The sequence below is a fragment of the Mustela nigripes genome, chromosome 3 (genome assembly GCF_022355385.1).
Source record: "Mustela nigripes isolate SB6536 chromosome 3, MUSNIG.SB6536, whole genome shotgun sequence".
Taxonomy (NCBI): Eukaryota; Metazoa; Chordata; class Mammalia; order Carnivora; family Mustelidae; genus Mustela; species Mustela nigripes.
The window spans coordinates 82,172,730-82,200,247 of NC_081559.1; the positions used below are offsets into that span (position 1 = coordinate 82,172,730).

The following is a 27,518-nucleotide window of genomic DNA, read 5'->3' on the forward strand; positions in this document are numbered from 1 at the left end:
CTAAAAAAAACTCCTCAAACTCAACACACAAAACAAATAATCTTGTCAAAAAATGGGCAGAGGACATGAACAGACACTTCTCCAAAGAAGACATACAAATGGCTAACAGGCATATGAAAAAATGTTCATTGTCATTAGACATCAGGGAGATTCAAATCAAAACCACACTGAGATACCACCTTATACCAGTTAGAATGGCCAAAATTAATAAGACAGTAAACAATGTATGTTTGACAGGATGTGGAAAAAGGGGAATTCTCTTACACTGTTGGTGTAATGCAAGATGGTGTGGCCACTTTGGAAAACAGTATGGAGATTCCTCAAAAAATTAAAAATAAAGCTACCCTATGACCCTGCAATTGCACTACTGGGTATTTACTCCAAAGATACAGATGTAGTGAAAAGAAGGGCCATCTGTACCCCACTGTTCATAGCAGCAACGGCTGTAGTCGCCAAACTATGGAAAGAACCAAGATGCCCTTCAACAGACAAATGAATAAAGAAGATATGGTCCATATACACTATGGAGTATTATGCCTCCATCAGAAAGGATGAATACCCAACTTTTGTATCAACACAGACAGGACTGGAGGAGATTACGCTAAGTGAAATAAGTCAAGCAGAGAGAGTCAATTATCATATGGTTTCAAATTACTTGTGGAGCATAAGGAATAACACAGAGGACACTGGGAAATGGAGAGGAGAACTGAGTTGGGGAAATCAGAGGGGGAGACAAACCATGAGAGATTGTGGACTCTGAGAAACAAACTGAGGGTTTAGGAAGGGAGGGGAATGGGGGGTTGGGTGAGCCTCGTGGTGGGTATTATGGAGGGTACATACTACATGGAGCACTGGGTGTGGTGCATAAACAATGAATTTTGGAACACTGAAAATAAATAAAATAAAATAAAATGGAAAAAAATTAGAAGTTATTTAAAGTAATCTGTGTGCTTATTTGTAAACCAAATACATGAGAAATGTGAGAATTTCATGAGGAATGTGAAGATTTAAAGGGATACATAGAATTTAAAGATTAATTAGAAAAGGTTTCATAGAAAAAGTTTATGGATTTATTTAGAAAAGTAAAGATATCTGATCATCAAAGGAGGAAAAGGATAGTCAGGGAAAAGGAGGATCCATATGCAGAAAGCAGTCTGTACTGGTAAGTAATGAAAAAGGAAACTCATTCTTTAAACGGGAAGAAGGAAGAAGGGAGTCAGTGGAGAAAGAAATGAGAAAAATCAGGGTATTCAGTTCCTGCAATGAAAAGACTTGATATGATAATTACCTATGATAGTCAGAGTCACAGTTTATAAATTAGGTCAGAGGATGTAAAGGGTAAAACTCCATCCTAGGTAACCAACAAGGTACTAGAAAGGCCAAGGAACTTAATAAACTATGGTACCTGCTCTCAAGTTGCAAACAAGAAAAATCAGAAATGGCTTATTAAATTCAGCATTCTGGCAAGGTATACTTAGAGATATTCAGAAGAAGCACAAATAGGTAGATTTGTTTGAAATGAAAGGTATGTTTTTGATTAAAGAAGTAGCAGAAATGACCAAGTAGAATATTAAAGGGAGGAAGAAATAGACCAACACTGAATTTGATGTTATACTATACAAGAGTACCACAATAACAGGTCTAAATATTAAAGGTTTCCATAATTATACTTGAGACATTTTCATTCTACTTTTTTTTGCTTTGAAGAGTACACTCTTACTCTCATACCCTCCACCCACACCCATACCCTCCCACACACACATCCCTCACCTAACCTCTTCTCGAACAGCTCGTAATACCCTCACATCCTACACATACCTTCCTCTTACAGGCCCTTACACACCTTCATAACTCATATACCCTCACATCTTCTCCTCTCACAGAAACCCACAACCTCCACATCCCCACAGCTCTCACATCCCCCACACTCACCCTTTCCCACATTCCCAAGCACATTCATACCACATTCAACACAAATATGTCCAATATCTGTATCTTAGTTCATGTCCCTACACTCAACCTCTCAACCCCCGCCAGCAACACACACACACACACACACCTTTCCCAACAATCTAAATTTTAGTTGATCTTTCAAGGTCCACTGAAGTGCCATATTCTTTACGAAGCTTTCCAGGCTACTTTGCCTCCTGATGATTTTTCTTGGTCTGAATTTCTTAGTTACTCAGCTAGTATTCAGCTGGTTTCTCAAGCAATTCAGCATTTAAATATAAACTATATTGTAACATTTACTGTTGATTTATATATAGAATTTCTCCAACTAGAGCATAACCAGAGACCACAGCTTTCTGTTTTCTCTACAGGAAACACAATACAGGACATAGGAGGCAAGAGTTCGCACGCGCGCACACACACACACACACCACACACACACACCCCACCCCTTCTGGATTTTAATCTAAGATTGTGTAATCGCTCACCCAATACATTCAATACCTGGATTTCCTTCTGCAACCTCCCAATATCATATTTAAACATGTAACTAAGAGGATCTTTGCAGTCATAAATTGGACAACTCCTTAGGGACAAAAGGCAAGAATGAACAGTCTCCCTTATGAATGAAGCAAAATCAATTTTAACATTTTTACAAATAACCTGGAAAAGTATGTGTAGAGCAGAACTTTCAGACTTAAGAGATTTCAACAAGCAATTCAAGGAAACAAGCTACCATGCCAAAAGTGAGAAATTTTACAAAGCTTTTTAAAGGGTATAAAAATGTAATACTAGAATATTTTCTAATATTAAAGGAAGAATATAAACTACCATTTTAATTTACCCATTTAATAACTGATTATCCCTGAGGGAAAAACATCTAGAAGTCATTAAGGTTTGTTTTTAATGATATTAAAAGACAATGACAGAAAGTGCTGATCTAAGTACAAAGGGCAGTATCTTATAATCTTTAGGAAAGGCATAAAAAATTAAAAAATTTAAAAAAAACAGAGATTACTAACACCCTGAATTTAATATCTACATTTAATATTTCAAGAAGATATAGGGCCTTTCCTCAAAATTCAAGAGCTGGTGTTACTCCCCAGTTTAACAATCCACAAGGGTTACTACAAAGGGAAAAAAATCTTAAAGCACACCTAAGACTCCATTTCATCTTCATCCACCTTATTTTTCTAACCCTATCTTCCCTTATATTTTCTACCTCTTCTCTCCTGTTTAAAAGGGGTATTCAGCATAACTATAAATATTATAGCTACTTCCTCAATGCTCTTGCATATGCTAGCCACTCTGTATAGAACCTTTCTCCCCATCAAAGACCAATGGGATTATACTTGGTGAAATCCTACCATTCTTCCCAGGGCAGGTCAAAGGCCACTACTTCCACTTTTTATGTCCAATCATTAAACATAAGAAGAGCAGCCATCTACCTACTCCAGCAGCACTGAGCCAGGCACCAAGAATTTAGAAAGGAATTAGACAAGCCCTTTATAGATTGAATGTGAAAGGAGAAAATATCAATAATGCATTAAATATAACAATAACTAAATCAGTAAGATGGTACGGAAACACAGAATGCAGTACCTAACAACTTCCTAGGGGAGGTCCTACAGGAACTGCAGGAAGCACAAAATGAGGGGAGTTTGGAGGCAAAATCAAAGTATATGGGGAGAGGGGAGATATCAGAAGTTTTTTTGTGTCACAGGATCAAGGTTGGAGACAATGAGTAGTAGCAGGAGATGAAGGTGGAGAGAAACAGTCCCAGGGGGTACTGTATGTCATGTTAAAAAGTTTGACCTTCATCCTGTGTAGGTGATAAGTCAGTGCAGGGGATTTAAGAAGGTGAGTGTCGGATCAGAACTGCACATTCATGACAGATCTCTTAGTTTCTGTAGTCTCCATGGTTCCCAGCAAATTGTGTGGAAGACAGGTTTTCTTTTTCCTTGGTGCTTTTTAGTTTGCTTTGTTTGGTGGGGGGTTAGGGGGACTGCCCATTTAAGGGTCCAGGGAAGGGATGGTAAGGGTAGAACACTCTGGTAATGGAAAAAGGCAAGCAAGAATAGATTCAAGAAGTATTCTGGAGGTAAAATTTACAGGATTTAGTAATTTCATGTACTTGGAAAAACACTAAGAAGTGTTGAAGATGGCACCCAAGTTTCTGGTTCCAAAAGGTTTAAATGTTAATCTTCCCCCTTCTATAATCTCTCTCCTGAACCAACTCCTTAAGCACATAACATCTCAACTCTTTACATCTCTTTATACCTCTTCTCAGCTTACATTTTTTAAGAAGTTATGGACCACAGCTGAACCCACTTCCTCATCTACATTTCACTCATCTTCCACAATGGTTCTTGTCTCTCCACCATTCCACTGAAATGTCTCTTGCTAAAGTTACAAATAATCTCCAAACTGACAAGTAAGGCTCTGTCTTATTTGGTCTCTCTGGTACTGCTAAATATTCCCTCTTTCTAGATTTCTTACAATGACACTGCATTTGTTTCCTTCTACCTCCTGACCACATCTTGGTCTCCTCTACAAGCTTTTCCTTATCCTCTTCTCCCTACCTTGAAAATGTTAGTATCCCCCAGTTTGATCTTTAGAACACTTTATTCTTACTTCTGCCTACCTGATTTCATGCTTATACATCTATTAGCTGAAAATTAAAATCTCTCTCCAGCTTAGATCTATATCATCAACTACTTATTTGATATTCCTGTCAGGATAAGCTACAAGTACTTTTTGACCCTTCAAAATGGCCCTTCACAGCCTTCAGCATGAAGTTAACACTCTGGCACAAAACAAGCCCTTCATGATCTGATCCCTGTCCACCTCTGCAGACTCATCACTGAACCCATCACATCACTGCTCCATGCCCCATGTCTTGTGATCTAGGTCTCATGAACTAATTCCAGTTCCTCAAAGATGTAATAATGATCTATGTCCATGTATAAGTTATTTCCTCTTCATGTATCTGGCCATTCTTGGCTCCCTTAGTCCCTTTCTATTCCAAGTACAGGGACAGGCAGCACGGGTTCACAGGAATTTGTTAGAAATGTAGAACCTCAAGCCTGACTCCAAACACACTGAATCAAAAATCTGCATTTTTAATATTATCTCCAAATGATTTATATGCATATTAATACCTGAGAAGTACTGCTTTATTTTATCAAAACCATTATTACAATATACAACAGGTTAACATAGAAAAGGATAAATCTAACACGTTACTTCCAGAGTCTTAATCTAAATTATTCCTTTACACACACTGTTTTTGACTGGGTAGTAATGGGCTTTGTTATTAACTCTCCATTCCTTACAATCTCTTCTCTCCCTCTGGATTTAGTGCTCAATACCATTTTGCTGGTCATGCCATTGGCTCCACTGAAAGATGCTCACTCTCTGTTCTGAGGCTGTATGTTCTCAGACCTTGGAGGCTTCCATAATAGGCTGTCTCAACACCAGGATGCATACCCATCAGATCTGACAAAGACAACATAAAATATTCCTCTCACTCTGTCCCCCTAGTGAACTCCTAATCATCCTTCAAAAACACTTTAAGCATCTTTGAGGGAAAACATTACCTGACTCTCTCCAAAATGAATTTAGGCCACCTTTTTCAGCAGTCTCAAGGGACTCTAATATAGATAGAATGTGCTGCATAATTGCTACTTTACCAATCTCTATTCCCCAACAAAACTGTGAGTTTTCTAGGGTAAAGGCTATGTCTTATTCATCCCCCTACTCCCACTTCTGACATATATTTAACGTTTACTGGATAACTAAAAAATAAGTCTGGAGCTCAAGATGGAGATCAAAGTAAGAGATTTATTCAGGACATCTACTTTACTTAAAAATGAGAAATGGGATTACTTCAGCAGGGGAGGTTATGTAGATTAAGAATTCTATAAGGATTTAACTCTTGAGGAACACAAAACTAAAAGGATGAGCAGATTGAGATGAGGTAGTGAGGGGGCTTTAGTCAGAAAAACTGGGAGAATAAAGGAACAAAAGAATTTCAAGAACAGGTAGACAATAACATCAAGGTTATGAGAAAGTCAAGTAGTAACTGAATATAGGTAAGAATCCTTTAATGGTTTTCTAATTGGCTAATCTAATCTTTAAGGGAATTATTTCACTTACTTCAGGAAGACAATGGGTTGAAGAGAAAACAAAAGGTACAGATATGAGGCCAAAGTAGGATAGAAACCTTTAAAGAACTTGGACAGTGAGAGGAAAAAGAGAGACCCTTTCACATTAATTTGCTCAAAAAATACTGACCATTGGAATGCAATGATAAACACAGAAGGCAATAATTCCTATCCTCATGGTGTTTTTACTGTAGCAGCACTAAATTCAGGAGGAAACAAAGCCAAGAAGGACTCAAAAAGATTAGACCAATCTGAATGGCATCACATACCTAGTAAGGTCCTAAAAGATAACCAAAGCCCGTCCCCCTCCAAAAATGCCCCTTAGTGCCTACCATCACTAATTTTAGTAATTGTGTCACATGTTTTTGTATTATATTTTAAGTTTCAAAATGTGTATTGTGTTTTAGAGTATTAAGGTTTATCATTCCAAAGTGACTATTCCTTAAACAAAGACTTCATATTTCTTTTACATTTTCTCCATAGTACCTGGCATACTAAGAAGCACACAGCAGGTACCCTTTAAATGTTGGCTGATTTCAATTATAGCAAAACAGATAAAGGATATGACAATATTCGTTTTTCTATAAATTCAGTCACTTCAATTCAAACCAAATCCTTATGAATTTATTAGTTCTGACTACTCATTTGTCACCTTTTATTCATTCTTCCTAATAAAAGAAACCAGAATAAATAAGGGATTTCCTTTTCTTCCTATACTCTTCATCATCTTTCAGTTTTCTGCAGGCTAACCTGTAATTTAGAATTTATAGTAACAGAAAAATTAAGTTCTTAGATTTTGCAAAACAAAGTATGTGTTTTGTCTTTTTATCAATCTGTCTTAATATGAATGTGGGCAAGGGAACCACAATCCAAATGCCAGAACCATTCATACTTACCTTAATATGTTCTTTCGCACTCACCCAGCATAGGTAACAGGTACCAAGTGAGCAATTAACTGCTACTACCATTAAATTATTTTCCAAATATTAGTCAAAAAGAATCTGGATTTGTTTTCTTCTACCCAAGGAAAATTCAATTAATTCAACCTCTCTGAATCAAAGTATAATCATTTTTAAAAGATGCATTTACTTTGATCCTTTCATTCACTGATTACTCAAGTAGTGATCAGAGCAAATGAATTCTGACCTAGTTGTGATTCTGGCTCATTGTATAGACAAAAGGAACAACTTCTGTTCCTCGGTCTTTAATTAAACAGCTGTGGACTTTTACTTAAGAGGTGGAGAAAGCTCTGCTTTATCAACTTACAGGAACCACAGTAAGCCATCAAAAACTCAATTTTAATGGGTAACAGCAACACCAGCTACTGTCAAGGTGGGAACATGGTTCAAAGAAAATCACACTGCACTGGAATTGGTAACTTCTATTTTAATATACACTTCAAAATTGACTCAATAGAAAGAATAGATTTAAGCCCTGTAGACCAACATAACATACTTTGGCTCTGCAATTTATTTAGTTATGTGGCCTTAGGCAAGTCACTGAGTCTCAGGTTCTTCATCTATAAAATGGGAATAATATCTATCTTGTAAGGTGAGGCACACACATCATCACTGAAACTTAAAAGCACTTAGCCCAGGGCACATAATAAGTGGTGGCTATTAAAAATGGCAGCTTTAACAAATGTTAGTCGTTAATAATATTATCGTTCTGCATAATGACTGAGCTGTGACATAACTTGTTCCAATTTGACCAAAGAATTTAATAATGTAAAATTCTGGCACATGTGTAATGGGACTCACCTATTAGTAACCCATTAGGAAAAAATTTTTAACCATTCTCAATCAAAAGTAAAAGTGATTGAGAAAAGAACATCTGCAGCAATCAAAGGCAGGATTTACCCACAGCAACAATTAACATATGTGGATTTGTGGCTGCCATCAAGCAAGCTATCAAGCAAAGAGCAAAACAACTTCTGCCCTAGAATTAGAGCTCACTTTGGTGTTTTTTACTGCTGTATCGCTACTTCCAGCTCCCCACTTTCCCACCAACCATGGATTTCTCAAAAGTGTAGTACAAGGATTATTTACAAAACAACTACTTCTATAAATGACTATAAAGATTCCCCCCCACTAAGGATGGGAAACGGCAGAGGATGATGAGAAAAAAATTATCAAACATTCTTTACTTTTACAAAAGAACACTGAACTTAAAATGAGGCTTTATGTACTAGCTCCACTGATTAGTGAATTCAAGCAACTTCTGTTATTACAGGGTCTGACTTAAACTAAAAAACAAAACAAAATATGAAAGGTATCTCAAACAGGTTCAGATAGGATTAAATAGGAACATACATGAAATCACTTAGAAAATTAGAAAACACATATAAATGGAAGTTATCTTCCAAGAAATGTTGATACTCAAATACTGAAAAAAATCAAGTAAGATACACTTTTGGAAATTTCATTTATTTCCCCAACCACACTCACTTTCCTTTTGTTTTCATCTCATTTTCGAAAGATTTTGAGGTACTACCCTTTGGGAATATACTACTGAATGACATACTACTCCATTCTATTTTATAGTTTTCTGAAAAGATCCCCCCAGGCCTGTACATAAAATACCACCAAATTACATAATTGAAAATGTTAATACTCTTCCCTGATAAACCAAATGATATTCTACATTTAACCAGAGTCCAATAAATATATAACTATTATAAATAAAACAAACACTACTGTATCCTGAACAGGATGGCCATCTGCAAAAGTAGTTTCTCACCAAATATATCAGAATTCCCTCAATTTTATAATTACTACAACTGTACTTGTTCATGTTCAATAAATTGTTCAAGCTAGACACTGTGCTAGACAGAAAACAGTAAGCAGCAGCAGCTGCAACTTTTTGAGGCTTAATTTTATAGCAGTTTTAAGTTCACAACAAAATGAAAGTACAGAGATTTCTCATATACCCCTTGACCCCACACATGCATAGCTTCCTGCCTTATCAACATCACTAGAATGCTTTATTTGTTAGCAAGGATGAACCTTGACACGTATTTGAATCACCCAAAGCCCGTAGTTTACCTTAGGGTTTTACTCTTGGTGTTGCATATTCTATGGGTTTGGACAAATGTATAATGACACACATCCATCATTACAGTATCACAGAAGAGTATTTTCACCATCCCCCAAATCCTCTGTGCTTTGCCTATTCATCTTTTCCACCCCAGGTAACCACTGATCTTTTTACTTAGTCTCCATAATTTTGCCTTTTCCAAATGTCATGTAGTTGGAGTCATATAGTATGTAGCCTTTCTAGATGGGCCTCTTTCACTTTATAACATGTATTTAAGCTTCTTCTGTGTCTTTTCATGACTTCAAGGATAATTTCTTTTTAGTATTAAATAATATTCCACTGTCCAGATGTACCACGGTTTATTTATCCATTCACCTACTAAAGGACATCTTGGTTCTTCCAAATTTTGGCAATTATGGATAAAGCTGTAAACATCCATGTACAGGTTTTTGTTTGGACTTTAGTTTTCAATTCCTTTGGGTAAATACCAAACAGCATCACTGCTGAAGCCTATGGTAAGAGCATATAAGAAACGACCAAAGTATCTTTCAAAGCAGCTGTGCCATTCTGCATTCCCAATAAATGAGAGCTCATTTTGCTCTACATCCTTCCCAGAATTTGGTGGTGTCAGTATTCCAGACTTTGACCTTTTTAATAGGTATGTAGTATTGTCTGTTTTAATTTGTATTTGCCTGATGACTTATGATGTAAAAGCATCATTTCATATGCTTTTTTACCATCTGTACATCTTCTTTGGTCAGGTGTCTGTTAAGGTCTTTGTTCCATTTCTAAATTTGGTTCTTTGTTTTCTTCTTATTGAGTTCTTTATTTTGGACAATAGTCCTTCATCAGATATTATCAAACACTGCAAATATTTTCTACCAGTCTTATCTTTCAACTATTGTTTCTGAGTTATTTACAATGCTTACTACATGCCAGATATCATTCAAAGCACTTAATGTATATTAACTCATCTACACTTTATAACAACTGTATAAAAGAGTACTATCATTATCTCCATTTTCCAGATGGGAAAAATAACTTGATCACACAGCTAGAAAATAATGGAGCCAAAATACAAAACCAGGCGCTCTGGCTCCAGTGCTCTTAACCTACACTGAACACCAAGCATTACACTGAAAGAATCTAAAAGAACTCACAGTCAACTGATATAGATGGGCACATTAACATGCAATTCTAATACAGAATATGGTAAGGAGTAACACAGGGGTAACCAAGAAGGATAAAAATATTAAGTCCAAGTCTTCAGATATTACCTGTTGAAACTTACTCTATATAAATTAGTAATTCCCACTGTAAAATCAAGACCTCCAAACCAGCTTGAGAAAGATTAGCATATTTTATAGGGTTTGTCACCTATCCATTCAATTAACCAGGTATCTACCTGCCTGCTAGGTTTCCTTAATTTTCTAAGAACAATAATAGCCTTCCGATCAATCTTTTTCTTCCCAAGACAATTCCAAATCAAGTTAGAGATCAAAATTAGCATAAACTAGTTTTCACCATACTTGCTAACAAAGTATATAAGAGAGAAATGGCTTAGACATTTAATATAATTTTTAAGTACTTAAAATGGGTAACTAAATCTGGACTGAGTATTGCTTAAGAGTAGCTTCTCCTTAATAACTAGAAAAGAACTATTCTCAATTAGCATATCAAAGCTACTAGTCTCCAATGCCAAGACTTCTGCTTGTAACTAGATTAACAGCGGCCCCTGTTTTACCTATACCCACTTCTAAATCGCCACCTGGGAATAGCCAACCCATTCAGATGGCCAGGTGGCCCTGCTACTTGGGTTTCCCTCCTTATTCTCCTTTCAACTAAAGACAAGATTATATTACTCCTCCTCACTAAACCTCATCCTCAAGCCCTTGTTGTTGCTGGTGTGAATTAAAAGCCCACACTGCTGGTGAGGTATGAAGGAGCAGGGCTAGCAGTACACATAGGGAAGAAGAAAAAATTAAGGCAAAATGATACAGACTCCTCCTTTCTTATACATCATATAGTTCTTCACACAGAGCTCCTAATCATTTTCTTCCAGTGGCCCTGTCCTAATACTTAAGCTAATGCTTTGTCTCAAGAAACCTGGTGAGTTGCCACCTATTAAGATTTTTTTTTTTTTGTCCTCTGAAACACAATGGAAGTCATACATAGCTTCATTCCCTACAGTAAAAACAATACAGTATAATGGAAGAAGTGCATATTCTAAAAAGTTAAGTGTCTGTTCTCATTTGTGACGCTCATTAGTTTAAGACCCCATCTTCTCATCTACAAAACAGATAACTACCTCAATAAAGCAACCCAAAACACACACTATACCAAGCAGTAAAGACTTCCTTTCAATTTTTCTTTTGGTTCTCTTATATAATAGGGGTTGGTACAGGGGAGATCTCAGGATCAATACAGGCTTTCAAACTTTCTGACCACAAACCACTGTAAGAAACACATTTTTCATTGTGATCCAGTACATATATACATATAATCACACACACGATACTATCTCACAAAATACTACCCTTACTATGTATGATCACTCTAATATTTTCTATTTTCTTTCTTCTCTCTGGTCCCCATGTGACCCTTTTCCCTCCACGCCCTCCTCCCTAATCACATACACAAATGTCTTTTTAGCCTTGTCATCATACCACCTGACTGGAGACCCAGGAAGCCAGACACTTTCCAGGTAGAAAAAGAGAGATCCTGGAAGAAGGAAATTCTGATAGGTGCTGAGGAGAAAGCCTGTCTTTCTTCTGGCCCAATAAAGAATACTATATCCATTTTCTCTCAGAAACAGTGTGACTGCTGAGGGGCAAAGTTGTACTGCTGGAATAAAAGACACTGGAGGTAAAAAAGGCTTGTAGATTAGTCTGGGAGAGAACTTACCCAAAATATGTGACAATGATCCTATAAGAAAATTCCTCCTAGGTTCCCAACAAAGTTTTTAAAACATAAGATACTTCTATGTTGGGAGAAGGGGTGCTATTTATACCGTGTCTTATGTTAGAGGTTGCTAAACTACTGCCCATGGATCAGATCCAGCCGGGAGCCTGTTTTGTACAATCCCTGAACAACAATTTTTACATTTTTAAGTTGTTGAAAAAAAGTCAAAAGAATATTTTATGACACATGAAAATTACATAAAATTCAAATTCCATTATCTATAAAGTTTTATTAGAACACAGTCAGAATGATTCATTTATGTACTGTCTATAATGCTTTTGTGTTAAAACTGGCAGAGCTGATAGTTGCAAAAGAGATTGCCTAAAATACTTACTATCTGGCCCTTTACAAAAAGTCTGTGAACTCCTTAGTATTTGATTCAATATTCATTCACAAATATTGGTTAAGCACCTTTTATGTGTCAGATGCTGGGGAAACTACAGTAAGTCAGATACGGTCCCCTACTCCTAAGTATTCACTGAAGGCAAGTGAAAACAAAAGCTCCTAGGAATAAAAAGGGTCCTGGGATCGAGCCCCCATATGGGCATCGGGCTCTCTGCTCAGCAGGGAGCCTGCTTCCTCCTCTCTTTCTGCCTGCCTCTCTGCCTATTTGTGATCTCTCTCTGTCAAATAAATAAATAAAATCTTTTAAAAAAAAAGACCTGAGCCGAAGGCAGCGGCTTAACCCACTGAGCCACCCAGGCGCCCAATAAATAAAATCTTAAAAAAAAAAAAAAAGCACTTGGTTTGTTGTAGGAACCACTAAGGCAAAAGATGAACCTGGAGAAGGGCTATATCAAGCAATGCCTTTAAGGTCACTGTAAGCATCAGACATTCCTCTAATACTTTACCATATATTCAGTTGTTTATAGAATTAACCCCTTTATTCACAATGTAAAAATAAATGTCTACTGATGAAGAATCACAAAGGCTGAATGAGAACTGTTATTATAGTTCACTTGAACCTAGCACTCTATTGCTCTCCTTGAAAAAAATCACTGCATTAATTACAAATATTTGGGGTTTTGGGGTAAGATTTTATTTATTTATTTGACAAAGTGAGAGAGGGAACACAAGCAGAGGGAGTGAGAGAGGGAGAAGGAGGCTTCCCGTGGAGCAGGGAGCCTGATGCAGGGCTGGATTCCAGAACCCTGGGATCATGACCTGAATTGAAAGCAGATGCTTAATAAATGAGCCACCCAGAAGCCCCAATTACAAATATTTGGAATAATAACTCAATGTTTACAAAGTTTCAAGTGTATATGTGAATGTGCTTGTGGTTATGTATGTCGCCTTTGATCCTCACCTTACTTTTGTCAGGTAGGTATTATGAACTCCATTTTACAGATGAAGAAATCAAGGTTATGGAATTTTTCCAAGTTCAAATGGTTTATCACACCATGGTAAAAAAAAAAAAGGCCCAACACCCAAGTTTTCTCCCTAAAGAATGTCTGCTCTTTTCTACTATACCAGTCCAAGAACTGCATAATTAATTACTTTCACCGAATTTGAGATGAAGGACCTTCTTAATTAATACTATTCACTTATAACAGCTACATTTGTACCAACAAGATTAACTTTTATTGCTATCAACTAGCCCTTACTCGCCAACAATAGATTCCAAAGGTAGAAAATTCTATAATCTGTAACAGACTAGGCTCTTCTGATTTCTTCTACTCTTTGGCTTGGTGAGCTGTTATCTTTCTCTATCACAGAAACAAGTCTAGATATTAATTTAAAAATACTGTTTAGTCAAAGCTGCTAAATATATGTTGCTAACTAGGATTACAATTCTTGGAGTGGGGCCATGCTCTGGCTACAATATTGCAAAAGGTAAGATCTGCAGATAAAAGATCAAAACCACCCTTCACTGATTCAAAAAGAAAGAAGTATAACCAACACTTCTCTTTTCCTAATCTTTTAATTTTATCCCATCTTTCTGAAGTGAGGATCAGCTTGAGTAGCTTATTCTCATAAAAATCACTCTGATAAAGGCAGTTACTAGAAAAAACAGTACCTGACACTCTGTTAGGCCCTCTCAGCAGTTAGAGCCTAATTTAATCATTTCTATTATTTCTAGCTCTCTCAGCTAGTAGACAATCTCTATTTACATTTCAACAAACAATTAGCAGTGACTTTCCTGATTCAACACCCAAACAAGGTTTATGTACCTCTAAAGAAATAAATAAGAGAATAAAAAAAGGTCAGCTGGTAAGATTTGTTATTTAACATTTATGCAGAATAAAAGGATGATCAGTAGCTATTTAATCATTTTCCCAGTCACAAAGAAAGGTGTTTTATTCTACTTCTGAATGCCTACTAATCAGGTAACTTTACTATTACCCTGTTCATCTTGTTTAAGTTATCTCACAATGGCCCTTATTCATTATTTATCATTCTCTTTTAACTTTGACTTTTCATTTCTCCCCATATTATTTTAAAGTGTACCTGCACAAGAAATTCCAAGTATTAGCTTAAATAAAAACAATTAGCAAATTCTATTCACAAAAAAATGCAGTATGAAACTCCAGGACCAACGAACACAAAAATCTAGCCAACCTGTTATTTTTCTAGAACTACTTTACTTAAGGTAATAATAAATAAAATGGCCTATAATATTTACAGAGTGAAACTACACTTCTTTATAGAAGGTGGCTTACCAAAGACAGTTAGCTTTACCTGCTTCCATAATGAGAGAAACCAAATGAAAAGAGTCAGCCACCATTATATTTTTAAATTCAGTAAAGTTTAATGTCTCTTCTGGCTTTATCTCTATGTAATAATACAGTTTTTCCTAGTCAGAGATGATGCTGCTGAACTTCTGCCAATATAGAGTTGATTTCCCTGTGCCAAGCACCACCTCCCCCTCCTACCAACAGTACACACTTGAAATCTTTCACAGATAAAAATATTCAAGCTGACTACTTAGAGTTAGAGGCCATAGCCCAGAGTAAAAATAAGAACCCACAGTATTAACTACTTATCCTTTCAGACTTTAAGACCTTGATAACCTGTAAAGTATCAAATTCCTAAGAATTAAGATAAAATATGTTGTTTCTACTTCTGAATTTTCAACAACACCAACAATAGAATATATTACATGTTTAAAATAAAAAGATGATCTTGTGAAAAAATAAGCATATTGAAAAGGTGTAAAGTTAAAGTTTCACAGAGAAACAGGAATGCTTAGTAAATAAGAATATAAATTAGCAAATGCACAAAATCTAAATATAGGAACTTTCCAGAAAAATTCAACAAACTCTGTGTTTTATTACCTCTTTTTTTTTAGCTTTTTTTTTTTTTGAGATGATGTATTCAAATTTTTCAGATGCACAATAAGCCTATCCATTTATTTTTAAGAAATAATAAGTAGGACAAATATGGGATGACTAAGAAAATCTAAGAAGAAGACTGGTTAAGTACAGGCAAGTTTGAGAATACAACGTTCAGAGGTAGATAGGATCTTAGAGAATCTGTACAGTTTAGGTTAGATTGATAAAACGGCCTCCCACTCTCACCTCTTCGCTTCTACATACCTCCAATATATTCTCCAGAGAGCTCCCAAGTGATCTCAACATATAACCCAGATCTAGCTCCTCCTCAAAACTCTTTGCCCTTTGGATTTTATTCTAACTCCGTCCTACATTAGATCAAAGCCCTGCATGATCAGGTCCCTGTCTCTCTCTCTAGTCCTGAGCCTGGGTTCACTTCTTCAGGCAGGCAAGCAGGCTTCTACTTTATGCCAGAAACTGTGCTATCCCCGGAGGGTATTATGATAAAAGTGACACACCCCTCTAAAAGTTTATACTCCCATAGTGGAAAGTGCAGAGAATAAATAGGTAGATAAGCTAAGTAACTAGAGATTTATGGTATGGATGTGAGGCAAATAGCTATCCTATGAGTACCCTGTTTGCTTCTGTCAGAATTCATATGGCAATCTGTAATTATTTTATTTATTTGGCTACTGACTTTAAGACTGTAAGCTCCATATGCGCATAATCATATCTGTCTTGTTCACTGCTGCATCCCAAGCACTTAGCAATGTCTAGCATGTAGTTCAACATTTGTTAATAAATGAATACTTAATTCACTCTCTTTAATTTAAGGATGAGTAAAGTGAGGTCTGAGTGATTGCCAAGGTGAAAGAAGAGTGAGTAACAAAATAGGTATCTGAATGAGACTCTTTTAAGTTTTAGTTCAAGATACTATTATATCACATTCAAAATACTGATCTCAAAACTTGAACGATTATGTTTTTGAAGCTTGTAGCTGTTACCCAAAAACAGACTTGAGAATCTTTCAAGACTTTACTTCTACATGAAAAATTTTAAAACACTTAAGTTTTAAGTGAAATTATGAAAATATTTTCAATTCCAATAAATAGAAAAGAAAATTTACTTTGAGGTTTCCTTTAATGCATTCTACAACAATGAGACCTTAAAGAACTCTGTTTAAAAAAAAAAATCTTATCTGAATGTTCTAGATATTTCCTGACTCCTTTTTGGCACTCTGTATTGATATATTCTTTGGCTAAATCAGTTAGTCAGAATATTATTTCATATTAATGGATAAGTAATTTACCAGCAAACTTAAAAATACCTCCCAAAAACTGAATCTATATTTTTAAATGTTTTACACACAATATTCTTAATAATGGGACTTTAAGATACGAATGAAGACAAATGAATATGGGTGTATGTAATATCTACTATGAACCAGCTACTGTGTTATAGGGCATATTATTTCATTAAATACATCTTTGTTCACAAATTTAAAAAATTAATCTAAGAGCTTTAGAAACTGGCCAAAATTTCATAATTCACCCATACCCACTTCTCTTAAAATAGTGCTTTGGAAAAAATTTGATTTATCATGTATAATCATATAGATGTGAAGATCACATATAATGATAACGACGTGAAGACCAAGAATTTCCCAATAAAGGTTTCATTTCTATAAAATATATATTATAAAGTTGCTAATCCTAGGTAGGAAAACTCCTTCCTCAAAGTTTTATATATAGATAGGCTTACTTTTATTACAATATGTAAAGATGGTTCGTTTTTTAAATGGTTTAAAAAACAACCACTCCCTAATGGGAACTTCTAATAATTATCTTATTGCTTTACATTTATTTTCTTCCACAAATTAGAGAATAAAATGATTCCCAATGTGACTATAGCTACTAAGAAAATAGTCAACCAAAGAAGAAAGTAAAAGAACGGTATTGAAAAGGTTAGGATTCAGAAACAAATAATGAATACCAAATCAAAAAAGTTTCTAAATCTACGGAAAATGACTTATGCAGATTTCAAAGAATGTAATCTGAATGGCCTGTATGAACAATAACTGTGATTACTATAATCTGACCATTATTTAAATACAAACAACATACTGAACCATGAGTGCTCAGAGTTCTTTACAATAAAGACATACCATCATAGTGTCTCTGCCCCCATAAAAGAACACTACATGTGCTCATCTTTTCTATGTATTCTATTTTTCCAAATCTATGTCTGTATTTTCATTCATGCTTATAATCTAAATCTATACCTGTCTGTAGAATTTCTTTAGTTATGAAAATGCTCCCTATTTTCTTCTGGTTTGATATTTCTTTACCAATTTTACTTAGTAGCACTACCATCCTACTTTAATCTTCAAACTGCTCTTCTATCCTATATTCCATATATATTATGTGTATACATATACACATAATATATGATATTTTGGGGACCTCCATCAAGATCTGCATCTCTCTTAGTTTTAATTACTTTTCCTCTGATTTACCCACTCAAATGAGATCGTTTTACTTCTTCAAGCAATTATAAACATCTTCTCATCACATAAATCTCTTCCTCAGATTTAGTCAAAATTCCTTCATCTTGTCTTCTATCCATGGTCAAGTTTACTGGCAAATGCTCTCTGTGCTCCTGGATTCTATTTTGTTCCTTTTCCTTCATATTAAGATAAACATCCCTCTCAACCCTGCCAAGACATTTTTCCCCCATTATTAAGATCTATGTCCTCCAGCAAGCCTTCCCTGAATGAAGAAAAATGTTAACTCTTCAAAATTACAATCTAATTTTGTTTTGGAAACTTTGTGTATCCTTAATTTATGCAGAGAATCCATAAGAAATAAGAGCTCAGCCAGAGCAGGTCCATGTTCTCTCTTAGGACCAGTTTTCCCTATATTCTGTACCTAAGTACACATTCTCTATTGTAGATTAAATAATGAGCACGTTTTTCGGTACACATACTTTTCAATGCACATGTTTACTACGCAGTTTCCTTCTCAGAGAATTCGATAGAATAAGGGATTGCTGAACTAGGTCACTATTTCTTAGGAATTTAGAATCCATTAGTTGATCATTGAATTAATTAATGGATTACAATAAAAAATTAGTGAAACAGAATATAAAAATAAAAGCCTTACACACAGTAAGAGCTAGTTCTCAAAACTTCTACTTCTGATATATATACATATTTATGTAAATGGGAACTGCATTATGAAGCAATGTGTATTTCTTTCTGTGGGTTATGGTCAAAAAAGCTGAAAGACACAGAACCTGAAGATCTCTAAAATGCCTTCTAAACTGTGTGATTCAAATTATATTAAAAGATTTTATCTAAGGATCAGAAACACAGCATTTTAAAAAAGTGAACAGAACTTAAGGTACCCAAAAACAACCAGCAAAATCATTTTCTCTTAATAAAATATTACTATTAAACTCTAACCTTAAGATTATAGAATCATAAAGCTTTTAGAAAAGGAAAAAAGTTCAGAAACAATCTAATTCAAGTTTACTGCTTTAATACATAAATGGAAAACCCAGGCCCAGAAATGAAAAAAATTCAGTTCATTCATTAACTAAACATTTCTTCAGCACCTATTATGTGCCAGGTTCTAGGACTGGGTCTGTAGATAAAGAGAAGATGTCTTCAAAGAGCTCACAGTCTAACATGTATAGAGATAAATAAACGTTTGCAATAATTACTGGAATAAAGGTCATTTAGAATAGAAAGCAACTAAATATGGGTTGGGTGGCATAAAAATTGTTTCTAAACAGGTGATACTTCTTAGTCTTAAAATAAGGAGTTTTAGTCTTAAAAAACAAGGAGTTTTAGTCTTGGTCTTAAAAACAAGGAGTTAGCCAGGTAAAGGAGGAAGAACTAACCTATACAAAGGTACCATACTGATATACAATAAAGGATGACGCATTCAAAAAACTGCGAGTCAGGTTTGTATAGCTGGAATATAGGACTTATGCTAAGGAGGAGAGACAACAGAATACCTAGTATTTATGTGATATTTAATCTTCAAACCACTCTCTGAGGTAGTCACTATTAATACCCCCACTTTGTAGATGATAAAACTGAATCACAAAAGGTAAAGTGATTTGCCCAAGGTTAAACTGAGAAGCCAGGATGTAAACATAGGAAGTCTAACTCCAGAGCCCATCCTCCAAGCCACTATACCAAGAGTTTAAAGAACACAAGCAGGAACCAAATGACAAAGCACCATTCTAAGTACAAGCAATTCTAAGACTAGATTTTAGGCTAAAGATGACTTACAGGGAAATGTTTAAAGCAGGAGTGACATATTTAGATTTATTTTTTAATGAGGTCAACTGGAAGTTATATGTGGACAGAAAGGGAGAGGACGCAATGATAGGAACCCAGTCTTAACTAGAAAAGTACTACGATAATTCAGGTAAGAAAAATGATAGATGAGCTGGACAGTGGCAGTGCTGACACCAGAACCAGAGTCTACTGACCACTGTGATCACATTCTTGTCCAGTATCCAAAAGAACCTCCAAATTTTTTCCTTTAAGCCCACCATTCTAATAGTTTTTAAAAATCCAACCTCAAAGACAATACATTTCTTTTAGACCCTTCATTAAATAAAACGTGATACTAGATGCATTTAGATATATCATATTTAGATCATATTTAGATATATGAAAGTGACTAACAGAAATCCAGTTGGAGAATGACAGAAAGTCAATTGCTATCTACAGTAGTTTCTTTACCTTCTTGACTTCTTCTCCTTCCTATATACACTATTACTGGAACTTTCATGTTCAATAGTCAATTTGAAATCAATGTTCTGTCTAGACATGAGCATTATAACCTAACAGAATTAAATCTACCACAGAGGAAGTCTGTGGTCCCAGCTGTGGCAATAAATATATTCTCTGGTCTGGTCAAATTTTGGCTTAAACAGAGATGAGGAATGAACAACAACAAAAGGCAGACTTTTTGAAAGTAGCAAAGAGTTAAAGAAAACCAAATATTTTAAAAAGGAGTAAGAGTAGGGCACCAGGGTGGCTCAGTGGGTTAAGTGATGGACTCTTGACTTCCTGTCAAGGAGATCAAGCCCTGTGTTGCGCCTCTCTCCCTCTGCCCCTCTCCCCTTCAAAAAAAGGTTATAAGAGCAATCTACAGTTGAAACCACTGGATTCCAAAAGAGTAACACTACTCCCAAGTATGTGTGTGATATCTCAGAAAACCAACAAATGAAAGAACAGTAGAAAAGACTATCTGGTCAATTCTCAAACATTCTCAATTGAGTCTGTTTTCATTTAAATCATGTGTGAGCCCTCTTGAGCCACACCTGATGCTAAGCAACAAGTGGGTTCCACAAGCAAAGCAGCCTACAGAACAGGGAAGTACAGAAGGAAAAAAAAGAATATAAACAAAGCAGGCATAAAGAGGAAAAGAAATGGAAGAAAGTATGAGTTACAGAATAACAGAATAAAAAGTGAAAAAGTACTACTGACCCTAATATCAAATATTGCTAAGCTTACCTAAATTACTATCTAAGAGAAACTATGCAGGACACATAGCCACATAAGACAGCATGAAAAGACAAATACAAACCACAGGCTTTTGAGACACCAAAGATGAGAAATAAGAGCATACTACTTAAAAAGTAAAAAAGCAAGAAAATAATTTTAGAATATAAAGGAACATTTAGAGATTATTAAAATCTCATTTGGTTTAGTTGTGCTTTACTTCTCATGAAACAGTGAACCCAAAAGGTGAAGATGTCAGTAGTACCAAAGATATATATGTATGGGGAGGTGTGTTACAAAGATAGTATGAAGCTTATTTGCATACTTTTTGTGGGAGTGATTTCAGAATTTTTCTTTTCAATGGTGTAATGCTACTTACACTTTTTCACTTTAATTCTTATCCTGGCTAGGTTCACTTCCTTAAAACCAGAGTTCAAAACAAAGTAAGCATTTATTAATTATGGTCAATTTTTAACCTTAAGAAGGACAAGGGTCTACGATAGATCATAGAATATTAATTAGTATAACCTAAATGAGTCTAATGATAACCAAAACCCAGCCAATGATTCTCCAGAAAACTATGTAATTAAGAAACCACTTTAAAACTTTCTTCAAATTAAAGAACAGAAGAAAAAAAAAAAAAAAAAGCCTTAAAAAAAAAAAAAAGAATCACACCCTGAATTTATACTTTGAGATCTTTCAGGCACATGTAATAGTGAACATATTTCTTCCATATGAAACTTACAAAACTTTTCTGTACTATGTTAGTCTCTCTCTCCCTCTCTCTCTCACACACACAACCCAGCTGCCACCACACAGTTCAAACAGTGATTTTAATAAGGATAAAAGGAAATATCCTTAAAGATAATTATCACAGCAAAGAAACTACTGGATCAAAAGCAAATATAACTAAACCTGATACTTCAAGCAATTATTCATCCTATTCAGGAATATACAGTCTTCATGGGCTTTCCATCACAGCAAAGCAATGGGTCTGGAGAGTTTATTCAAAACTTAGCAAATTATTTTTATTAAAATATCATAAGATGAAATAACATGTACACCAATAGTCAGTTTTTCTAATATAATCATTCTAATTCTAAAAGACAATGAAAAGATGAAAGCTTTCAATACAAAATCACCTCAAGATCAACAGCATATCCTTATAAAATTTGGATGATTGTGGGAATGGAAAGCAGGACCCTTTTATTAATATAATAATACTTTTAAAAATGAAGAGTTTAGAGTAAGGCTTCTCAACCTCAATGTTATTGACATTTTGAGCCACGTAACTCTTCATTGTGTAAGGCTGTCCTGTGCATTATGGGATAATTAGCAGCATTCCTGCCCTTTACCCACTAGATGCTAGTAGCATATAGTACCCCACAGTTGTGACAACCAAATATGTCTTCAAATGCCTCCTAGGAGAGGTGCAGGGGCAGAGAGCAAAAGACACCCAAACTTGAGAAATACTGGCTTACAAGTAGAAAAAAAATCAACAAGAATTGGTAGGGGAGGGAGTTTGTTTTGTTTCTCTTCTGGTTTTGATGTTCTAATATACTGTATTTGAATTTGATCACAGACTACATTTAAGCAGTTCTGCCTGCAGAAAAGAAAGCATTTAATATCTAACACTTGTTAGCCAAAGTTCAGTGGAGTCTCAGAAGATTCACTATACTGCCAATTCTCCCTCCAACTGCACATATACTTGCTCACAGAAACATACATAGGCGTGCGTGTGTGCACACGCACACACACACACACACACACACACACTCTATTGCCTAAGTGAAGTAAAGGAAATGCATAAAATTACTTTATCTCCATTTCTTATTTCATCGAATATATGGACCAGACTGCTCCAGTCTGCACAGAAATTCAAACAAATTCTCAACTTAGTGCAACTCAAATACCACAGTAGCTCATCATTCTAGGTAGGATAAACCTAAGTACTAGAGCAAGAATTAAACCCACAGTTTAACAAATGGTGAAGATACAAATTAACCACAATGCTTTAAAAACAAACAAAAAATCTAAGTACATTTGTGTTTTGAAACAGAATCTGAGAAAGGATAAGAAGAATGAAAAAGTCCAAATACAGAAGGAATCTGAAGGCATTTGAAGATGAAAGCATAACTCAAAAATGTTTTCTCTGGAATTACATTAAGAAATTATATACTTGGTCATATCGTACAGGATTAGTATGCAAAATCAGTCTTCTAGTATATATACCATGGGATGGAAACTGAAAATCAAAGTCTGCAAAATACTAAAGAAAACAGTAAACATTCATCCTAAAAACCTGAAATACAACAGTTCTTTACTACAATTTTTCATTTGCTTAAAAAAAAATCAAATATCCAGAAACAAAAAACTGACAACTTAAGAAATTTTTAAATTCTCATGAAAACAGTCATCCTCATGCTTCCAGCATGCCCGCTTACATATTACATAGAAAAATCAATTAAAAAAAGAAACATAATAATCTTTTAAAGTGTATTTAATTCATAACAAAGCCTTTTAAAAATCAGATATTTTAGGTACTAAAAATCTTCATACATAAATATGGATTAAAGTCTTTAAGATGATTTCAATTATCTTCAATAGAATTATATTTTAGTTCAATTAGGAATTATTTGAAAAAAAACTAAGCAACATTTATTACCAGTTTTATGTAATTCTGTGTGAGATATATATATATATATATATATATATATATATGCTCTACAGCAAGAAAACTACTGTATTTCAAAATTTTAGGTATTAACCTCCTGGCCCACGGAAAATAATCCTACAAAAAACTAATGCTCTATTCTTTTTACTTCTAAACCAAGCAGAGGAAGCTGTAAGATCTGTAGCGACAGCCTGCTTTCTCAGAAGTAATACCTTGAGACTCCTCAAGAATAACCCCCTTCACCAATTAGTGTGATTCAGGTGGGTTTGGGAGGGAATAATGTCCACAATTCCTTGGTCAGTGGCCATGATGCCCCTCCTCCTCAAGGGCAAGAGATCAGAGAAAGGGATTTGAACAAGAGGAGTTCACCAACCAGAACATACAGAAACACAGAAGAGAGAGTACTACAGGAAAAATAAAAACTACACAGTTAAGTCATGTTACAAAAGCAAGAGGTTTAATGTTATCAAGGTATTCATTCATTTCAGAGAGACCATTGTTTATCTTCCTCCCCAAACCGCGCACAAAAAGAACTGTCAGCCTGCCTTAAGCATGTTCCTTCTTCCATTTAAACAGACATGATTCTTTGGTTAATCTCTGGCAATGATCGCCATTTCACAACACATTTAGCCCACCCGGAACTGATCAATACCACTACAGACATAAGACTAGACTTTATCCATTTATTAACCACAAGGAAATGAACCATTCAGCAAAATTCTATACATTACAAAAGATTCTATTAAAAGAGGGGGTTGGGAAGATGGACACACACACACACACCACAGAGGTACACAAAGAAAAGACTAACACCCTCTAATTTCCCTCTAGCAAAGGAGATAAAGACGTGGCCATGAAACCTGTCAATTCGTCCCCCCCCCCCCATAATTCTCTCTCACAACCTAGTAACTGAATATATTGAATTTTATGGCCAAGAGATCCATTGCGACTTTAAAATTGTTTCATCTATCAAACAAACTCCCCTGTTATGTACATTTGCACACCTTTGAGCTAGGTTGTATTCATTTACAGAATTTCAAATATAAAAGACTAGATAGTTTTCCAACCACTGGTTGCAAGCATAGAACGTTCTCACAAAATCAAAATTTCAAATAAAAAAGGACCTAATTATTCTTCCAACCTTGGGCCAAAACCTATTTTATGACTATAGCGTATTTGACAGTATGAACAATCTCAAATGGCTGCTCTAAACCAAAAACAATGCTTCAATACAACGCGTTTAAAATAAGTATTCCGTAGGTAAGCAAAATCTATGCCAGAAAAGAGCACATAAATGGTGGTTGAAAGCCAGCACATTACCAACACAGCAGCATACCTTTTCTGCACTGGGTTATTGTTAATACTCCAACAACAACAACTATAACTATTTTTAACACTGCTGGACACTGAAGTTTAAGAAAACATAAGGGGGGACCCAGATGAAATTGCTGATATGATGCATTGTTTCTCACGGTCAAAATTAAGTAACAACTGCCCAGATTTCTGTCGTGATAGTCACTGGTGAAGCACTAATTAAAAGACCATTAAAATAAAACACCCTTATTTTGGAGAATGCCACACTAAATGGCATTTTGGAAAACGCCTTTCGGGTCTCAAACCTTTGCATAGATTGTCACTTGTGGTATTTGTGGCTTAACTGCAACCCAACCAGCGCTGTCATCCAATGTTATGGCCACAAACCATGACTTTCTCACTTCCACAACAGAGCAGTCACTCTTATCAGTTCGCCAACCTAACTCAAAACGAGAAGCATTCATGGAGATGTCCAGATCACAATCAGACCTGGGGGGTCGGAGCCGAGGGGCTCCAGGTCGGGGAAAACCTCCCCGGGCTCCACTGGAGCTCGCGGACCCAACAACAACCGCGGCCAACAACAACCGCGGCCGCCAGCAGCGGCGGCGGCGGTGGCGGCAGCAGCAGCAGCAGCCCTGCCGCGCCACGCTCCATGCACCTACCTGAAGAACAAGAGATAAGAAAGACGGCAAACGCCAACTTTGCAGCAGCTCCCATTTTCCCGAGACGCCGGGGAATCCGTAGGAAGTTCTCGCTAGATATCCAGTTCCCTGGGTCTTCCTCGGAGACAAACCTCCTGGTGTAAAATCAACCGTCATAAAACATATTCGGAAGCCCCGACCAAAAAAACGTTCACGGGGTTAAGAAAAAGAAAAAAAAAAGGGGGGGGGGGGGAAAACAAAAAAAAAAAAAAAAAAAAATGCACCACGGGGGAAAAACCGCCACACACACGCACAACACACAAAACCAAACAACGAAAAGCCAACAACAACAAAAGCGCGTTTAAATCACTGTCAAAATCACTGTCAGCTCCGCTCGCCTCTCGGGTCTCTCCGAACAAAACGCCAGGCTGAGGCGACGAGGCGGCGGCGGCGGTGGCGTCCGCTGCCGCCCGGACAGTCCGGGAACCGAGCTGGGTCCGACGTCCGGACCGACCTTCAACCCGGACACCCAAAGTCCGCGGACCACTGGCGGCCAAGCTCTCGGCCGTGGCGGCCGAGGCAGCTGCGGCGCGGAGAAGGAGCAGCGGGCGGCGGCGGCGGCAGCGGTGCTAGCGGCGGCCAAGTTCTGGTCCAGGCTCTGGCTCCGGCTCCGGGCTCCGGGCTCGGCCGCGTTTTCGGTCCCCTGGCCTCCGCCGGCCCCGCCCCCCAGACTTCCGGTTCCGGTCCGAAGCTGGAAGCCGGGCACCGCGGAGAAACGCTCCGCCGCGGCGCGGCGGCGGCGGCAGTAGGGCAGCAGCAGCGGCGGCGGCGGCGACGGCGGCAGCGGCGGCCCGGCGCAGCGCGCGTGCCGGGCCGAGAGCGCGAGGAGATTGTCGGGGAAGCGAGGCGGGAGCGGGGGAGGGGTGAGTGCGAGGGCGGGGCCGGCTGGAGGGCGAGGAGGCGGGGCGGATGGAGGCTCGCTTACCGCGAGGCCTCGGCGTCCGGCCTGCTTGGCCTCCTGGGCTGTGGGGCTCGAGTGGGTGGGTGACTTGATGCAGTCGGGGACGTGGAGCGCCCGGTTTTCTAATTGCGCCCCACTGGCCTCTCTGGAACGTACACCAGCCTGATCAATGGGAACCCAAGAGAAACCGGAGCCTGAGGCGGGGTGGGTGGCCGGTGACTCCGAGGGGCGTCTGCGGCGCCCTGTCTTTCCTCTGGGGGGACGCCTCGTCCGCACGGAGACTCGGGGCGCCGGAAAGCCGGGGGTGTGAGCCGGTCTGCCGCGCCCGCGAAGCTGCGTTAGCGAGCTCGGTGAGCGCGCGAGCTGGTGGTTGTGCTCCCCAGTCTTAGGTCCGCGTCCCACCCCTGTACCTACTGCTTAAGCGTTTTGTCTTTCGGCTAAAAGAGAAAAGAAGGGGGAAGACCAGCGGAGGATGGGCTGTCAGTCCGGTCAGGATGTCCGTGGCATTATCACGGTGTGCAATTTGAGTCCATTCCTACCATCCCTTTTATACACAAAGCATTGTGTTAAGGACTGTTCTGCACGTAATAGGTTCACAAACATTACGTGCTAAAGAAAACCTGCGCATTTCGATCGACACATTGGATGGACAGACAAGTGTTTACTTTTTCAAATTTTAGTTTTTTGGAGGCTTAAATTTTACCTCTTAATCCAGGTCAGTTGTTTACAAGGTGCCGTGCTAGGCATGGAATGGGATCCCAAATGTAAAAATAGGATCCCTACCTCAAGGAATTCACAGTATTTGCTGTACTTGAAGTTGGCTATAGAATACAAACTAATGACAGTATTAAAGGTACTAGCTTTCTCATTTACCACACTTCAGCGAGCTCTGTGAAGGTAGGGATCCTAAGTCTTCTCCATTTTATGCCAGCACTCAGAGTGTCTAGCATGTGATAGGTGGTTACTAAATAATTGTATAGATGACTAGGGGATTACTGCCTTTTCTTAGACACAAAATT

At 37.2% G+C, this 27,518-nt stretch overlaps 1 protein-coding gene across 2 annotated transcripts in view; it reads right to left on the reverse strand.

Moving 5' to 3' along the window:
* The window catches only part of ACVR2A (activin A receptor type 2A), an 84,746-nt gene extending 58,429 nt beyond the window's left edge, over positions 1–26,317 (reverse strand). Inside the window, exon 1 of one of the 2 annotated variants that reach the window (XM_059394332.1) lies at positions 25,560–26,317. In XM_059394332.1, the coding sequence (XP_059250315.1) occupies positions 25,560–25,614 (55 nt within the window). In that variant the 5' untranslated portion in view covers positions 25,615–26,317. The remainder of the gene's footprint in view (positions 1–25,559) is intronic. The other variant, XM_059394333.1, reaches the window with a different exon arrangement.
* Between the last annotated feature and the right edge of the window lie 1,201 nt (positions 26,318–27,518).